This window comes from Lynx rufus, unplaced genomic scaffold, assembly GCF_022079265.1.
Source record: "Lynx rufus isolate CCGP_SWC_20201006 ecotype Redwood Valley unplaced genomic scaffold, mLynRuf1.p SCAF_7, whole genome shotgun sequence".
NCBI lineage: Eukaryota > Metazoa > Chordata > Mammalia > Carnivora > Felidae > Lynx > Lynx rufus.
Window position 1 is genome coordinate 50,295,627 of NW_025814889.1, and position 19,374 is coordinate 50,315,000.

At 37.7% G+C, this 19,374-nt stretch overlaps 1 protein-coding gene across 1 annotated transcript in view; it reads right to left on the reverse strand.

Annotated features, from left to right (window-relative positions):
- LMO3 (LIM domain only 3) overlaps positions 1-18,589 on the reverse strand; it is a 56,495-nt gene extending 37,906 nt beyond the window's left edge. The window contains exons 1-3 of the mRNA XM_047067228.1: positions 18,444-18,589; positions 17,692-17,758; positions 12,230-12,443 (exon numbers count right to left, since the gene is read on the reverse strand). Coding sequence (XP_046923184.1) covers positions 12,230-12,435 — 206 coding nt within the window. The 5' untranslated portion in view covers positions 12,436-12,443; positions 17,692-17,758; positions 18,444-18,589. The remainder of the gene's footprint in view (positions 1-12,229; positions 12,444-17,691; positions 17,759-18,443) is intronic.
- Between the last annotated feature and the right edge of the window lie 785 nt (positions 18,590-19,374).

The window sequence follows — 19,374 nt, forward strand, 5'->3', positions numbered from 1 at the left end:
TCAAGTCTTTCCCTATGGTATTTCATTGACACCTGACAATTCTAGGTCAGGGACAATTGTCCCTGACAATTCTATGAATGGGTCTCTTGCTCCTAGTTACAACTGAATAAACTGAGGCTTGGAGAGGTTGAGTAACTTGCCTAGGAATATACAGCTGGGATGTAGCAGGAACAGGGTGGATTTCAAATCTGGACTCCTCACCATTATACTACTTGACATGCCTCTAAAACTCTAAGGATTAGATCTAGCCTCACTTAGCTTGGGAGATGCTTAGGGAATTAACAAGAACTAGTGTGGCTTGTATCTTTTTATAAAGCGATACAGAAGGTAAAAGCCAGCAGATGAATGCATCCTACTAGGAATAGGTCACTGATTTGCTATTAGTGATAGTTGGTGAGGAAGGGGCAATACCCAATGTGGTAGAACAATAAGAAATAAGAAATACACAGTAAAATGATTTCAAATACACTGTCTGTGTTAAAATGAATGTAGGATAAGCTTGTGACTAGAATCACTGTAAAAAACTGAGTTGTGTTGAAACGAAAGTCTCTGTTTATCCTCCAGTAGATAAATCCTCCAAGGAAAATAAACAAAATATTTTTTTCAACTTAAAATCTATTAACTTTTTCTCAAGTCAGTGTAGAAATCTACCATTAATCAAGAACACAAGTCATTTAAGAACTTGAGCCAAATAAGCAAGTGATCCCTATTGCAAAGGATTGTTAGTTTAATAACTACTATTAACAACATTATTTAAATACCAAGCAAACTGTTCGGTCAAGATCAAGCAACTTTTCCTTAAAATCAAGCTCAAATTGATGCACTTTGGTAGGTGAGAATCACAAAATGATTAGGAAAACAGGTCTTTAACTCAACCAGGACAAGATGGCAGTTACTACAGATGCCCCATCTGCCCCACCCCCCAAAAAAAGGAGGGCTGCTAGAAATTGTAACAAAAAGTAGCACTAAGGATGTATGAGGTGATGGTAGGACTTAAGACCTGTAAAGCCAGATGGGACTAGAGCATACTATGCAAAGCAAAGTAAGTCAATCAGAGGAAAGACAAATATATGATTTCACTCATATGTGAAATTTAAGAAACAAAACAGATGTACATCGGGGAAGGGAAGGAAAAATAAGATACAAACAGACACGGAGACAAACCATAAGAGACTTAAATATAGAGAACTGAGGGTTGGTGGAGGGGAGGTGGGTGGGGGATGGGCTAAATGTGTGTGATGGGCATTAAGGAGGGCACTTGCTGGGATGAGCACTGGTGTTGTAGGTACGTGATGAATCACTAAATTCTACTCCTGAAACCAACATGATACTGTATGTTAACTAACTTGAATCTAAATGTAAAAAAATCTAAATCTAAATATTAAAAAAAAATGTCAAAGTTTAAAACCAAAAAAAGAAAAAAGAAAAAAAAAACTCGTAAAGCCACTTGGCCACCACCTTCTCTCGCTTTCTGAAAAGTACATTTTAGATTTTGTGAGGAAGCATGGATGGTTTGGCCACTGTTTTGAAAGCTCACCCATTCATGCTGTACCTCTTTGTAAGTAAGATTCAAGGCACATTAGCACAGCTTCTAGGCCAATACCCAGGCTGCATCCCAGCCCATTTTGTAAATGTAAATACAGGCTGAAGTACTTCGATTTGTATTTAAAGTTTAAAGCTATTTTTTTTCATTTTTAAAAGCAAAGCCGGTTTGTACATACAAATCCCACTCTCACAAATAGAAATGCATATTAATCTTTTAGTTTTGAAGATTAATCCTTAGCTCTTCTTGATGTGAAACTACAATTAGTGAACTGGGGTTAGTTTACAAATGTGAAACAGGAGTATAAACAGAGCGGTTAGGTAACATTTGCCCCATCTCATCAAGAATTAAATTAAGTTGGGGCGCCTGGGTGGCGCAGTCGGTTAAGCGTCCGACTTCAGCCAGGTCACGATCTCGCGGTCCGTGAGTTCGAGCCCCGCGTCGGGCTCTGGGCTGATGGCTCAGAGCCTGGAGCCTGTTTCCGATTCTGTGTCTCCCTCTCTCTCTGCCCCTCCCCTGTTCATGCTCTGTCTCTGTCCCAAAAATAAACATTGAAAGAATTAAATTAAGTTGTTTTATTTTTTTAAAGTTTTTATTTATTTATTTTGAGAGAGAGAGAGAGAGAGAGAGAGAGAGAGAGAGCACATGCATGTGAGAGCAGGGGAGGGGCAGAGAGAGAGAGGGAGAGAGAGAATCCCAAGCAAGCTCCACACTGTCAGCACAGAGCCCAACATAGGGCTGGATCCCATGTACTGTGAGATCATGACCTGAGCCAAAATCAAGAGTCACATGCTTAACTGACTGAGCCACCAGGGAGCCCCAAATAAGTTGTTTTAAATAACAATATGATTTTGATGCATTTTCTTTCAATGCTGAATTTGGAAACATTTATGATAATTACAGTAAATATGTTATTTTAAATATTTTATACTAGAAAAAATTTAATAAGACTTGGCTTGACTTTAAAAATAATGAAAAAAATCACCCTTTGGAGAGCTGTTGAAAACTCCCCATCTTTGCAATTTTTATTACCCCAGGATTCAAAAAATATCAATTATGCTGTGATTAGGACAGAGCTTAACAACACCTTGGGCCACGGTGCTATACTCACACATGCAGAGTCAGCAGCCCTAGCTCATCAATATGGGCATCCCTTTGTATTTCACCTTGAAATACTACAATGTAGAAGTTGTCCCGATGGGTTCTGTAATCCCAAATGGAACTCAGCCTGTAACAGCCTATCTGAATAAGCTTCCTAGCAGTTCTCAGACAGGAGTAATATCAATTCCTTAAGGAACATTTAGAAAAGTAAAGGGGCATTCTTGGTTGTAAGAGCAACAGGGAATACCATAGGGCAACATAATGGTTGCTTCTAATCCTTGTCTCTTCTGCTTTTATTCATCCCAACTATACTAACATCCTTGATGTTCCTCAAACACATCAAAAAAGCTTCCATTGCAAGGACACTGTATGGGCTGATCCCTATGCTTGGAATGTCCGTCCTCTCCAATCCCAAGGCAAGCTCCTTCACCTTCACCTTCACCTTTTTAGGTCTTTGCTCAAGCCACCATCTCAACAAGGCTGTCCCTGTCTAGCCTATTTAATTTTTCAAATCCTTTCCTCCTTCCTCCCTCCTTGCCTCCCTCTTCCTCCTCCTCCTCCTCCCTCTCTCTCATACTCAAACACACACAATACAAATTCTGCAAACTTCTTATACTGCTCCATTTTTCTGTAGTATTCATCATCTCTGAATGTACTCGATGTTTATTCTGTCAATTATCTGCTTCCCCTAACTAGAATATAAACTCTAAAAGGAGGGGCGGTAGTTCTGTTTTATGCAGTGCAGTATTCTACAGCTCTGTTCAGTACCTAAAGTATAATAGAGAACAATGTTGAATGAGAAAATGGGGACCAATGATGCTAAGCATTTTACAAGGAGTGTCAGCTGCAGCTCTGATAACTGTACCGATATCTGTGATAAGAGATGAAAACATTGCAAGTTGCATGGAAGTTACAAAGTTAACTCTATCTTACTCTGCATCCAAAATATAACTTCAAAGGTCAAAGCTCAGCTTCTGTTATAGGACCATTGGCTATCAAAAGGATTTTTACAGAGTCCACTTTTTACATATTATTTATAACCTCTCTTTCTCAAAAGTGTTTCCATTCTCTTCTGAGTATACCTCTTCTCATTCTCTATATTGCCTCCTTAAGAAATAACAGGCAGGCTAAAACTCTATATGTTTTACTTAGTTATTTAACAACAAATAGTGATTATACCAGTTGTAGAAATTTTGAAAAATAATTTGCCCTTAAGTTCTTCCCTAATTTCTGATTCCTTTTTATTGACATAGTAAAATATTAATAACTTTATGTTTATATATTACATAATATCAATTAGAAATACAATATTCCACATTCATTATTTATAGGAATGAAGCATTAGCACTCAAATATTTGTTAAGTAACTAAATGGTTTCATTTTTTAACTGTTAGAGAGATAGCAAAGCATGTAATAATAAATATAACCTCTATTAACTACCCACTCAGCAAGGATGTGCTGTAGAAAGAAGGATTCTTATAGCTCAGAAACTTTACAAAATTTTTTTCTAATAAATAGCCCCAGAAAATAATACTAGTTCATAAGTTTTGATGCAATTGAATAACTTCTGATTTCTTTGTATCTCCCAAAGCACAAATGATCTCTCCGTGGATATTCACATGCAATACTTACAGGCTTTAAAACTATGTTCACAGTATAGCTGGACTTCTTACCTGAAAATACAAATAAACCTGCCCACTAAAACTGATACTCATATTTTTTGTTAAAAGTTAAGACTGCTATTTCCATGTCTCTGATCCCTCCCCCATTTATCCAAACAAACAGGCAACTAATCACTGATCTCACCCAGTCTAATATAAAGCTATTCATCAGAATACGTTTTCATTGAGTAGTTCATCAATACAAAAGAAGCATCATGCTTAATGCCATAGGTAGTTGAAAGTGTAACAGCCCTGAGCCTGCTTATTTGGGGAAAATGTGAGCCATCTATCAAGGGATATTACTTAAGATATTTTGAAATGTTGTAACAACAAGAGAACAAAATAATTTCAAAACCAGTATGCACATCTGTTAGAACTGTTATAATAAAAACATGGCATTGTTCTAAAAGTTTTAGGAAATGAGAATAAACTAGCAAGTCTAAAATTTTCTTTTTCCTCATGAAGTTGGCTGTTGGGATCCCACATCATAAATGAGTTGGGAATTTATTTTTTCTCAGTGGTATTTAGATTACTATACAATGTTAGCACATTTTATGAAGTTCCTTTCCCCTTTACTAGTCCTTGTCATATTTGATATTTATGTTTATTAAAACTGATTTTCTGTTTTTATTAGTAGGATGGATTTAATGTAGATGATGCTTTACTGCATTAGTAATAACAATTTTACTTAAATATGGCTTTGTTGTACTCCTCTGCAAATAATCTTTGAATTCCTAAGAGTCTTTTATTTTCCCTGTAGCCCAGTTGGAGAGTTTTTAATATTAAATTGAATCATAACAACACATGCTGGTTAGAGTCTAACTTAATACACGCAGCTTAATGTTAATTTTCCAACTTCAAATCAGGGATCTGACTATTCCAAGCTGATTATTTATCTCAAGTGTGATTTTGTTTTAAACTAGTAAAGTCCACAGCTAGAGATTTTTGCATCACAAAAACTAGCACTATGAAAGAAAACAAAATTCAGCAAAAGACTTGGAATCTTTACATAACTACAAAAATCTTATTGAGAAGAAAAAGACCTATCAAGATGTTTCAGTAATATAGGGAGAAAGCAAAAAGGAACAGGTGAATGCACAAATGACTGATGTGGGCAGGTTGTGAATACAGTAAATATGCTTGATGAATATAATAAAAGGGTAAGTTTACGTCCTAAATCCTTTAGAGGAAAGTTATCCATTAATATCAATAATAAGGGGCAAAAAGTCTTAATAGGCAAAAGAAATTGCTTTAAAGTCAACAATAAAAATCTAAATGCCACACTTTTTGCTTGACAACGTAAGCTTCTGCTTCAAACTAAATTTCTTATAAATGCCTTGAGAAGGGAAATAAATAGTTAATCATTAAAAAAATATGGTATGATGGTGGAAACAGACACAGAATAGACAGTGTCAAACTCCATCGGCGCTGAGAAAAACAGAATTGGGTGATAAAAATCACAAGGGAATATACTTAGGCATTCTATAGTATCATAAAACTTGTCTTTCTTTTTAGAATGGTGAACACCCTGTAAGAATAAGTCAGTGTTATAGTTACAAATACTAAGAAATTAGCTGGCATCGAGTATCTAATTTTACAAATTTTAATGCCTGTCAAACTATGGTGATCTGGTGAAAGTTGATTGTGAAAAGTTAATGCTCATTCTAAGGCCGATGCTCGTTCTAAGGCCATATAGATTCTACCATCTGTATGCGTGGCATGCGTATACATACCCACACCCCTTTAATGCCTCGCAAGGGGTAATTCCATGTATCGGTAGGAGTAATCGCTTATATAAGCCAATAAAAAATTAAAATGAAAGAAAAATGCCTTTTTGAAGAAACACAGTTAATGCAAATGTCATTTAAAAAATAGCTGGCCAACTGAATAGAAAGAATACAGCTGTTTTTATTTTTACTTTCCTTGTTTTCAAGATCTTGTCCTACCTTAACGATTATTATATGGATTAAGGTGAGAAACATTGGCTAATTTTTTTTTGAAGACAGGATGAGGTGCCAGCATAAAACTTTTGAATAATAGAAGAAACTCTCCTAAGAACCAGAAAATGTTTCCAAACCATATGCAAAAATAAGATTTCAATGCTTCACAGTGTAATGAAGGAAAGTATAATGGCTGCTTGAGGTTCGTGCAATTCTTTTAGGTTATACAATTTTTCTGTGAGGCAAAAAACTGAACTACATAATACATTTCTGCAGTGCATATAGGCATCAAAACCATTTACCAAATTACTACTTTCAGCATATTTTTCAAATGAGATTCCTTAATAAATTATGTGTATGCAGTCAAAACACAACATTAACATTTATTATTAGTCACTTAATGGAAGTTAATGGTGAGTTTATAAATGAAATGCTGGCTTACTTTGATATACACTAAGAGCAACCAAAAATAGAGGTTCTTTCCCAGAGTTCTGTGTATTTATAAAGTGCAAAATAAGCAATTTTAGCAATTCTCAAATGTAGTTCTTCCAGATGCATTGAATCCTAAATATACTTGTAGAAACAGAATATTTTTCTGCTAAGTCAGGTATGCCTAACTTATCCATCTTATGGGTAAGAACTATCCTGACTGAAGTATTCCATGCTTTATAAAAAGATTAAAAAAAAACAATAAAAATATAAAAACAGCGTGAAGTATATTCAAATTTTCAATATTCTTGAGGGAGGTATCTTGAGGGAGGTATTTTCAGTGAAAATATGTCGTCTATAAGACAAGACAAAACAAAAGCCACAACACTAAAATAATTCATTATGTTAAATACCCCACTGAAAATGGATGCATTACAGGGCAAGGACAGAAAGATGTCGTAGATAAATTTACAAATGACAAATTCTATATGTATGTGAAATATTTTTAACAGAGATTGCTACAGAGTTGTTGCTCAGAAAATCCACCAATTTTTCCAAAAATGAGGGGCTCTCTCTCAAAATATTGTAGCAAATAAAATTATCACTCCTGATTTGTACTGGTCCTTGAATGGTATAGAGTGTAAAATGTTTGAAATAAAATAAAATTCAATAATACAACTTCTTATAAATTACAACTTCTTATAAAGTTGTAAATAAGGTAAGATCATTTACAAGAAATAAAACAATATTTTTTAACAGGGCATGGGGTCTAATAGACTCATATGCTACAATATTTCATCATACTAAGATTATGTGAGACATTTAAATATCATAAAAATTACGATAATAATGAAGTGTCAAAAAACTGAAACGAAGCTTGTAGGAAAAAAGTTCATTTGGGAGGAGTTTCATTCCTTATAAAAGCTTAAATTTTCAGAATTTAAAACAATAAAAAGTGATTTTTCAAATAATAATAATGCACTGATTTCTGGGGAAGATATTTTCAACTGCCTAATATTAAAAAGAGGAAAATGAAGGGGGGAAAAAAAAGAATAAACACCTTATTCAACAAATAAAACAAATCTATGCAATGAACTGTCAGATAAAATTATATTGACACGTTCGTGTTTACTTTTAAGGTTGTAATTATGTACGCACAAATATAAATTAAACTTTATATAAAAATTTAGGGCACAGGATTTGATTACTCTGAAATAAAGTTATAGCCAGATTAATACTCTATGTGGCATTTGGCATTTAAGTTTAAATTTCTATTTGCAAGTCGTTCTATTATTCTATTAAAGGATGTAAAATTATAGTCAGCATAACACCTTCAAATGCTTTTTGTTAATTGGCAGCTATAGTGGGACATGAAGCATCATTCTCTCCCAGCAGTTTCATTTTAAACACATTATTCCCAGATATAAAAATAGCAAATTACATTAAATTTTACAGAAGGCATTTTCAGCTTCTCATATAGGAAGAGCTATAAGCAGCTTCCATGGCATAACATCACAGCAAACAGCTTTGAATACATTCTCTGGTAAGACACCATTCAGACATACAAGATGCAGCCTACAGGGACTTGATGCTTAAAATATACAAGTAAGAAGTTTTAGGCTTAACAACAACAACAAAAAAAAAACACAAGCAAAAATTTCCCAAAGTCTTGAGAGGTAAATTCTGATATTCTTTACTTCCTCCAAGTTGAAAAGTAAGTAGTTTGTTATTTCTCCTCATTCTGACTTTGTAATACTTGCCACAAGATTTTAATTCTAAAACTCTGATTACACGTTCACTACTTTTTTTCATATTTTCCAAAATGAGACAAGGGTGATGGACAGCTTAGCAGTGACAAGAGTCCCATAAACATCATTACTAAAACTTTTCTGTTTTTATACAGGAATTATTAATCTACTTTGGGTATTCTGTTGGTTATGAGCTCTATCTAGTTCAAGGTATAAAGATGCTCCTCCATCTAATCTGTCATACATTTAATTTTAAAAATGAAAAAGTTATGAATGTGTCGGATACATTTTTTAACATCTAGATTTCTAGGTCTTGGCGTATAAATATTGATGGGCAGATTGACTTCATAGTTTAAGTCAGAACTCATGTTAATAGAGGAAGTTTTAAAAAGTCAATCCTTCTGTTCCTTTATCTAATGAGTTTCCAAAGGCAGAGAACAATCCTACAAACTGGCAAATTCTCTCTCATCAGATATGTACATTGTATATTCTACAGAGAAATAAAAGACATTATACCAGCCCCGTTCTGGAAAATGAATTGTGGAGTTCTGAAACTCAGTATATAAATGGTGAGATCATATTTCTTTTTCTTAAAGCTAATTGTGCCACAAAGGAGAGAAAAATCTGAGAGAAATCGTATTTACCACAATAATAGTTCCTATAACTCTAAGAAAGTATCTTATGATTTAAATTCTTGTATTTATTATTCAAAGAACTTAAAAAAAAACAAAGTAATGCAAATAAAATGTTATAACTTCAAGATTCATTGTTCAGCATGACAAGTGTTTGATTTTTTTGTTTGTTTTCTTTTTTGGAAGAAGTTAATTAGGAAGTTAAATACAACTGGAAAAAAATATTTCACTGTTCTCTAGAAATGAAAAAGTTATCTGACTCAAGATAATACCTACAATCAACAATTTACCAGTACAGACAAAATTATTTTCTTCTTTATCATTTTCCATATTCTTACTTAGATACCTACTGATTTAGAGAGAGAAATACAAACCTGTAAGTTATTTATGGCTTGTTTGGTGCCTCAAAGAAATCACATAATATCCAAACACCAAAAACAAAACAAAACAAAACAAAACAAAAACAAAAAACCGAACCTAACCACTTTTGAATAGGATTTAAATGGTTAAGCTTTGTGCAAAATACAAAAGTAAATGTGAACTAAGGGAAATGAGAAAAATTGTTTTCAAAACTCGAGAAGACAGCCACAGAATACTACTTACTCCCTGATCATTTAACAGGTTTTGTGTAATTAATTAATAGATAGTAACAATTTTAGGTACACCTTTATTTTTTCTTAGTTAATTTCATCTATTACCTAGAATTATGCCTCTCACACAGCAGGCATCCAATAAACATTTTTGAATGACTACACCATTCAGAGAAATTAATTTGTAAATAAAGTTTGCCTAACTGTATTTGTCTATGTGACATATAGAATTAGACTATTTTAAATTTCTAGTAAAAGACATATGCTGCTGAACATGGACACGATGTCATGGAGATACATACTTCTTACATAAAACCATATACCACATCTGCGGCATAATCTATAACACATAACACAGTTTTACACATATACCAACTCCCCATTTTGCTTCTGCAAGTTTTAAGTATTGATGAATTACTTCTTGCCAAAGAAGTCACATTATATACAACAAACCTTCAGTTTAAATAAGGAATAAGCTTGCAGTTAACAACTTAGTTTGAAATGTTAACAATCCTTAGGCTGTTAACATAACAACTGGCTATTAATGTGGTAATGACCAACTTAAGAGGACATTATACTCTGAGAAATGAATATACTGGCAACCAGGACCAAGGTTTTTATTTGAAAGAGTATGATTTTTTTAACAAGTCACCAAACATGAAAAGTTTGAGTCTACCAGAAGTCAACTAAGTAATGTCACAAACAGCAACATCTATCTATCTTAGAGAAGGGTAAGCACTTTTGATATGAAAACTATTTTGATAAATCCCTTTAAACAAAACACTTACTTGAGACTATCAAACGGCAGTTAAACATTGTATTTTTATTACCATAAGAATAACACAATCTAAGTTTCCTTCTCTGCTTGCTATTATATCAACAACTGTAAAACAGTTTAACTCACGATACAGGTATTACATTGGCAAATTTTAAGTTTTAAAATCCGGCTATTTCAACATACTTTCTGTAAATCTTACTTAATTTTTATCTTTATTGCTTACTAGAACACCTTAACTTTGCGCAGACTTATATAAGCTCCTTGTTTTGGAACTGTTGTTACATAAATCCACTTGAGACACTGCAGTTGCAAACAAATGTAAAAGTAAAAAAAAAAGAGTCAAAAAGCCATGACCATTGGTTAGTAAAGATAAAGCAAAACTAGGATGCATTGTTAAATCACTGAAAGTAAAATGCGAATGCTTTATGTGGAAATGAGGCTCTAATTCACAATGAGCAGAGGAAAAAAAATTATTTCAAAGAAGAAGTTCAAAGACTGAAGTTCTAAGAGAATTCATGGAATAAGTTAATTCTGATTAGTTGTGCCACCACAATAAGGGAAATCCTGGCTATGGAGTCACTTCTTATTGTTGGCACCTTGCGTGTATTTTATGCCCTTGGAACACAGAGGGATAGTAACAAGTGGTCATAATTAGCCAGGAGGCTGTCAGCTAAGGCAATCCTAAGGTTGGGGGGGCAGGGGGTAGAATCTGATAAATAGTGTTGGATTCACCCTTTTAAACTATCACTAATCAAATGATACATTTTTATATATAAAGATTAAATCACACTAAAAATAACTGAATTATATACTGAGAAGCACCAAATTCCCTAGAAAACACTTCCCAAAAATGACCAAGATGGTTAAGGAGTTACGGCTGATTGATAAATTTTGTGTCATAAAGGGAGAAAATTCAAAATAAATCGCTTAATGTCAGACTAGAAAAATGATTAATTGTATCAAATATGAAAACCCGAATGATGCCATATATCATTTCTCTAATTTGATAGCTCCTACTTTATTAATATATGTAATTTGCAGCTGAATCAAGTCACAAAGTTCCCTGAAAAGCAAAATAATTTTTCTTAAATACAAGTTCACGCATTGAGTGCTAAATGCTGGGAAACAAGTATAGTGGGCTTCATGGTTTTTTAAGCAAGAATATATGCATTGTCCTCAAACTGATCAGATGTTTAGAGTGGCTTTCATTTCCCTATAATGATGGAGATCTTTACTGTGTTAGTTTCCATAATGCTACTGGCAAGTCTGAAGCTGCTAATGCTCCGTGATATCTTTGTGATGACCACTTGGAATGCCACTGAGGGTGGGGACACAGATTCACACTTGGGGAAAGTTGTCAAAACTGTATAATAAATATGCTAATAAATACCAGTTAATTTCAAACTGAACTTTCTCTGACAAACGAGACACAGGAAGATTGCTGAACAATTCTGTGTCAAGCTCAGCCTATCTTGTCGGTATGGTTTAATGAAACACTTATATGCTGATTTCTACCAACCACATCCTTGCCATGAACTGGTGCTTTTAATACGGGCGGTGGAATAACCAATCTCTAACTATGAGCATCCAGGCAGGCCAAATGGAATCACTTTCGATATCATGTTTTACTGGCCATTACTCGAGTAAGAATTTGCATAATAGGCACCTGGCAACATTTTGAAGGCTGACAGGTCAATGTCTTTCAGGAATAGAAGCTGGTAGTAAGGAAATGAAACCAAAAAATACACTTACAAAAGTATTTTAAAAGGAATCCAGTCATCACTGGTGTGCAAGGGTAATTCCTACCTCAGATAGTCTCTGCGACAAAGGATAAGATTAGCTTTAGTGTACAGGGTGGAGCCCACCTCTCCCAAACGACAGTCACAGCAGGCACACTTCAGGCAATCTTCATGCCAGTATTTGTCCAGTGCCTTTAGAAGATACCGGTCCTTGATCTTTCGGTTGCAGCCAGCACAACCTTTCGGCTTGGTGTCTGGCTGGACTGAGAGCATTTGTATACCTAAAGGAAGACAAAAACAAAAAAGAGAGCTGGGACTGCAGGAAAGAATCAAAAGATGTCAAAAGACCTCCAACAAGTTTAATATTTAATATTGCTTTTCTCAAGGAGCGTTAGACTTTCCCTTTTGGGGCTATCCTGAAATCAAACTAAAATTTGGAAACAAAAGCCTCAAACATTATAAAGTCCTTATTAAATCATTTATAAAGTTGCACCTGGACAGTGGGGGTGGGGGTGGGATAATGCATTCGTGTTGTACATAGTATACATTGGCATTGACATGATGTTGACATCATATACACAAAGATAAGTAACATTAAATAATTTTAGAGTGTCCCCATTCTCTGCATAGTGCAGTTCCTTTGGGAAGAAAACGTGAGTAATAATCTCAAAGGAAGCTATTTAACAAACTAGTCCATGCACCGTCTATAAGAGTCAAAAATGAGTTTTTCTTTATTGGTTAGAAATTCACTTGATTTGTGCTTGATGGTGGAAGGACAGTGTACCCTAATGGGAAGACACTAACCTGACTTAGCAGTGGGGCTGTTTATAGTTAAACACAGAGTACAGTCACCCAGAAAGCTCCCCAATTCTACACTGTGTGTTTGCATCCAAATACTTCCTTCTGTGTTCTTGCTGTTTGAAATTGTTCCTTATGTTACAATTTTACAAATGAATCTATACTCACAAACATGAGTCAGTGCCTCTATAAATGGCAGATTACCTGACTGCATACTGTATGCTTTCATATAAAATGAAAGTACAGGATTGGTTTATTACCATAAACACACACTTATTAATTTCATAGAGGAAAGAAAAAACAACAGAAGGAAAAATCTAAATACATATAAATTACACAAACATATATACATAAATATATTATGTTATAGATAGGGCACCAGACATATATATAAAATTTATATACTTTAGAGATACATCTCCATCATAAATAAGGAGTCCAGCTGGGTTCTGTGGTTTTTACAACTTGACTGAAATGTTTTCAGTGAAAGGCTATTCCCCTTTGAGTTTCTTCTTTCCTAAGTGTCAAATACCCAGTTTAAAAAAAAAAAAAAGCTGGACCAACTATTCAGAGCTTCATATTTATTCAATAACTCATTCTAAGTACTACCAAATACTCGAGACATCATCGATTCCTAACTCCCTCATTTTACAAATTGTGATACGGAGGCCTAAGAGAGTTTAAGGACTCGCTCGATGCTGAATGACAGGTTAAGCACTAGACTTGGTGGTCTTCTAACAGTCCAGAGATCCCACTACTATAGTATGCTTCCTCTCCTGTACATAAAGTTTCAAACTCTACAAAACGCCAAATGTAGATGCACTTGAAACAGTTCCAAGAAAAGAAATGCCAAGCCATAATCTTGGAGTATTTCCCTACTCCAAAGTAGCTAAACCTTCTTCAGTTTCCTCTGAAGCCTCCTTATGAAGGCTTCACCTCCATTACCTTCACACTCTTTTTTCATTTTTAATCACATTGATAAGAGACATCAAGGCACTGTACCCTCAGAGCTGAATAACTTTTCTAGGTACAAATAATGCATGGATTGCACATAATATTGTTTTGATGTTGAACTTCCATTACCAAATAAGTTCTCTGGTAGAGTGATGGACTAGGGACGGGCAGGGAAGAAAGGGTGGATGTTCTTGCTGCATGATCTGCACAGTGTGGTAGTCAAAGCTGCAGACTAGCAGCTGGATTTGTACAGAAGAGCAGGTGGTATTCCTGTAGCCTGCTTTCTATTCCCTTTCTTTGAAGGAGCTAAGGGTCTAGTGTAGATTAATCATAACCCTTGATAGCTCTGCTAAATCTCACTCTCTAGAACTTCTAACAAATGAAGTTTCTTTGATCAGAACTAGTTAACGTCTTCTAGCAAGGTTCCACAAGGAATAAATCCCATTAATTACTGTACAGAACATATCCAAGTGCCTCTTAACCATATACCTGGGGGGAGGGGGGAAATTTGGATTTACTAAATGACATTCTGTATCTCATTACTGAAAACATCGAGAGATGGCTGGCTATTCGAATTCACCAACTTATAAGGCTATTATTATTATTATTATTATTATTATTTTACATCACAAAGCTAGAAAGAAAAATTTTAAATCCCTTTTAGTTGTAGCTAAGATATATTTCCCTCAGTTGAGTTCCTACCATCAAGTGAAGAAGGACGGCTATCTTTATTCAAAATGCTTTGTAACCAGGACAGGGAATACCAACATTTGGCACAAGTAACACTACCCTGCTTGTCTTCACAAAATGTTTTTGTTGTGTTGACATTTTAATTTAGCACTCAGAGGCCAATTAATATTTGAAACTCTTACATTCTGTTTGGCCTTGGGCTTGAAGGAGTTTGATATTTTACCCTCCATCCTGGTACCTTCTTTTAGAGAACATCATCACCTTTCTCTTGAAAAGGAAATCTTTTCAATACTCTTCAAGTTAACAGTTGTAGAAAAAGAACTATTTAGTAGTCACCACGTTGCCATGTACCTAAAAGGCACAAAGCATCAGCAGCCCCCTTCCCCACCGTGCCCCTCACCATCCAGAAGAACACGACTGGGTAGAGTTATGCGTTCGGAAGCGGAGAAACATTTCACAAGTTGCTCATAGCACATCAGGACTCATAACTAGTTTTAGATTGGCATGTAAATTGTTCTGAGGGAAATTCTTATTGCCTCTGAGACCCTGCCATTCTGAGTTATTTGACAGTTTAAGGGAAATCATAATTAAAAAAAAGACATAAATAATAGCCTGTGCAGTGTGGTGTGCAGAAATAAGTAGAACCATTTCATTTAAACTCTGGTGAGCTTTTAATTGCCTGGATTGCATTGTGAGGCGGCCTAACGGTTGATTGCCTCCATTATGTTCCCTTGTTCTGTGCCATTCATCCGCGCGGTCTCAGCTTCAGTAGTTAACACAACAAAGTAACCACAACTCCACAACACACAGGGGCTTAAAAAAAATCATCATAATCAAAGATTTGCAGCACTTAGACACAGTCTTTTATATTTTTGGACTAACTACACATAGTGAACGGAAAACATTTTGTCCCTGTCGGAAGATTCACAGAGAACAATTTGGGAGAAGGAACAGGAAGGGGGAATACATAAAGGGGGTTGGCAGAGATGAGGTGCCTCAGGAAGATGCTAAAATGGGAATGCAGGTTCCGCAGCTGGGAGCAGTGACACAGATTAAAAGAATTTGGCCAACATGGCCATTCGATTGCCAAGAGGTACCAAACAAAAGATTTTCTCTCCTCCTGCCCATCTTCATCCTCTCCCCAGCCCCCAGACCCGATTGGAGAACTGGATTGGGCCTAAAAGCTTGTTTCTCTCTGTTCACTGGCCCAGAGCATCCCTACAGGCTGCAGCCCCCTAAGGGACAACAATGCAAATAGATGTCCCCAGATCTCAGGCGCTGGAGCTGCTTAACTCTGTTCTGCCCCTTCAACTCCCAACCCCCTCCCCATCCTTTCACCACCCCCTCCCCTTTTGGAGCAATGGAGCTGGGAACCAATTTGATTCCCTTTTTCTCCAATGCAGCTGCAAGGCTCAGAGATACTGACATTTTTCCACTCTTATCAGTTTAATTACAGTTACCATGGCAGCAAAGTGCTGGTGCTTGGCAAAGGCCAACAAGAGATTTGCAAGACTGAGTTCAATTTTGATGCAGCTCACATGCAAAAAAAAAAAATAATAATAAAATAATAATAAAAAAATAAGAAACATACATGCACCCTAACAAAGAATCCCTTATGGAGTTTATGCTCTAGCCTTTTGTGGTTGTGTCTTCGCAGCCACACAGGGATGATTTGCAAAGAATGTAGCAGTATTTGTTGCACCTAGCAAGATTAATTGGTTTAAGCAGCAGTCTTCCAAAGCAGTTACAACAATAATATTTCGGATCTTAAAAAAAAAAAAAAGACACAAAAGCAGCGGAAGAGCAGGAAAGCTTTTGAGCAGTCAAGAGTGCCGAGCGCCGGCAAAGTGCATCTATGATAGATTGTAACCTTACCAAAACTTTTCTCCTTTTTCTGCATGAGTTGACTTAGGCGTGCCTGAGTTGCAGCAGCTTCGCATTGAGCACAGAGCCCAAGGTAGAAGTGGAAGGGGGTCTCCTGGATTTAGCTCAAGTGTGGACCTGGTGCGCAGCCTACACCGCCGAGGACCGACTATTGTGAAGCCACTTTGGGAGCGGGTCGGAGTGGCGGCAGGGGGTGGGGGAAGGGATGAGGGCGGCCAGACGAGACAGAGCGCACACACAGAGCCCCTCGCAGTGTGGCGGTGTGCAAAATGATGGCGAATGACAAAGCCACATGCTTCCCTAACTCTGCCCGTAATCCTAAAATCCCAGCGGCCCCTTTTAGCTTCGTGGTAACAAATGGATTTGATTAAACTGTCACATGCAGCGTTAGCATAGCATATCATGTTCAATATGAAAAAGATCATAAATCTGACTTGTATTTCATAACAGCAATCTGGGTAGCCCCCGTAAAAATGTGCTGCATCAGTTTGAATCTCCTCCTGTTAGGACGTGGGCACCTCGTTCCAGGGAACCTGTCTCTCGTGGCCACTTCTCCTCACCGCGCCCCCCACCCCCAGCCCCCCTGCAAACAGTCACTTTTCCATCTCGCCGGAACCACCTTTTCTTATTACGGAAAAGTGGGGAGAGGCAGAAGTGTCCCCAAGAACCGCAAGACTGTGATTTCAACTCTCGGGGGGAGGGGGCTGTGAATCCCAGCAAGTACGCAGCAGGGGGTCTGGAGCCCACCTAGGACGGAATTCTCTTCCCCAGGGCCAGGCCGGAGCGAACCTCTCCCGATTCCAAACTCTCCCTGCCCCTCTCTTCCCGGGAGTAAGGGGTGTGGGAATGCTGCGGCTCATCCTGAACTTTGACTATTATCCACTCGAGTCGTACTTGAGACATTCCGCGCCGCAGCCGCTCTCCCCTCCTTCCCTCCACATCTTCCGCCTGCATCTATTTCATGTCTCATCATAAAAATAATGAAGCCTCACATGATTTAAACAAAACCGTCTCAGCAGAGCTGCAGCCCGAGCGAAAGTTGCAGTGCGGAGCTGGGCTGCAGCCCCAGTTTATGCCTCATTAGGAGAGGCTGGGGAAGAAAAAAAAAAAAATACCCACATCCGCACACGCACGCGCGCACCCGCAGACACACACACACACCACAAATAAGCCGACGCGTGTATACACAGTTGCTGCACTTACCTTCTCAATTAAGCGATACAGGGGGAGGCCGTTCAGAAAGCACAGTGGCTGCTTTGTAGTGCTTCTCCTTGGGAAAGGTCAAAAAGAAGCATTGTTTGAAAAAAAAAAAAGGAGGGGGGAGGGAGTCTCTATTTTTTAAGTTTAAAATAATGAGGTCCTCAAGGATCCGCCAAGTAATGGTGTTGACCGCATGTGAGCCACAGGTGTCCTCCTTTTAGGCAACTGCAGTCCGAGGCTGTCTCTCTCCGTCCTGGCTCAAGACAACTTACCCCAGCAGCACGCGAGGAGCCGAGCTGGAGGAAGCCCCGGCTCTCAGCTGCAAAATGCAATCCCTTCCCAGCCAGACATAATACAGCCGAAGAAAAGGTCACTCAGTTATTACTGAGCCGGCGGAGCCCAGGCAGCGCTTGTCAAGACCACAGAGAAGCAGCTCCCTTCCGATTTAAGACTATTTACCTCTCGCCCCCACCCCTCCCCTCTTCTCTCCTTTCCTTCTCTCCCTCCCTCGCTCGCTCGCTCGCTCGCTCTCGCTCTCGTGTGCCTGTTCTGCAGCTCAGTCAAGTACAGCCGCCCTCGGAAAGTGCAAAGCAGCCACGAGACAGATCGGGCTTTGTTGCTAATTTCCCAGGGTGAAAATTTACAAGCCTGCGAGTGCAGTCAGCACAGCCACATGCATATGCTACTCACAAACGCTGGGGACGACCCGCGCACAAAAAGTGACCTCTGCAGGAGTCGGCTGGGGAAGACCCTACCTTCTGGACCCGTCCAAAAGAAGTCCTGCGAAAGAGCCCTGGAGGAGAAGGATCGGATTCCTAAAACAACGAGGGCATTTTGGAATAGGTGCCCACATTTAAAGCAAACTGTCTTCCGAAGCCATTTCGGAAGCCACCGGTTATGGAAATTAAAATAAGGCAAGAGAGTCAAACGGTTACTAGAACTGGAAACACACACAACTGTCCTCTTTAGGAAATGTCTGGGGGGTGGCTGCAGTTGCCCGGTCTCTGACTTCCCTTAATGAACTCCCTAAAGTCTCTGCTCAGCAGGGCAGTGCTGCCGCACAAGCTGGGTCCAGGGCATGGCATACTCCCCTTCCTCCCTGCCTCCAGCGGCCCGAGAACCAAACTGTGAACTTGTTCCTTGTTAGCCAATACTGAACCACCTCCCACCCCCACGGATACACTTCTTGCAATTACTTGAACACCTTGCAATTTAAAGTTCACATGCTAGAATGAGAAACACCCAAGAGCACAAGAAACATGTTTTCACAACTAACTCGGTCAGACAGCCATAGAGTTTTTTCATCATTACTGCCCTGTCTTCATAGGCTTATTTTAGAGGCCTTGACAGGTTGGGTTTTTTTTTTTTTTAATTGAAATTGGTTCTGCTGTCCCCAATCACCTCTTTTGCTCTCTATATCTGTAAAGGCCACTGGTAGCTTTAAAATATCTTATTTTTCCCCTAAGTTTTCAAACTTCAAAGTCATCCTCTCTTTCTGGTAATTATCATAGCGTCCCCACCAGATTTTATAAAGCCCTGTCAAAGGTCAAGTTTAAAAACAGTCCACATTTGAGTGACTCTAGCTGAAATGTTTTAAGGGCCAAGAAAGATTCAACTGTTGAACTTCAAAAAACTTTTTTTTTCTTCTCAGCACCATCGGTTTTAATCTAGTTCTAGTTAAAAAAA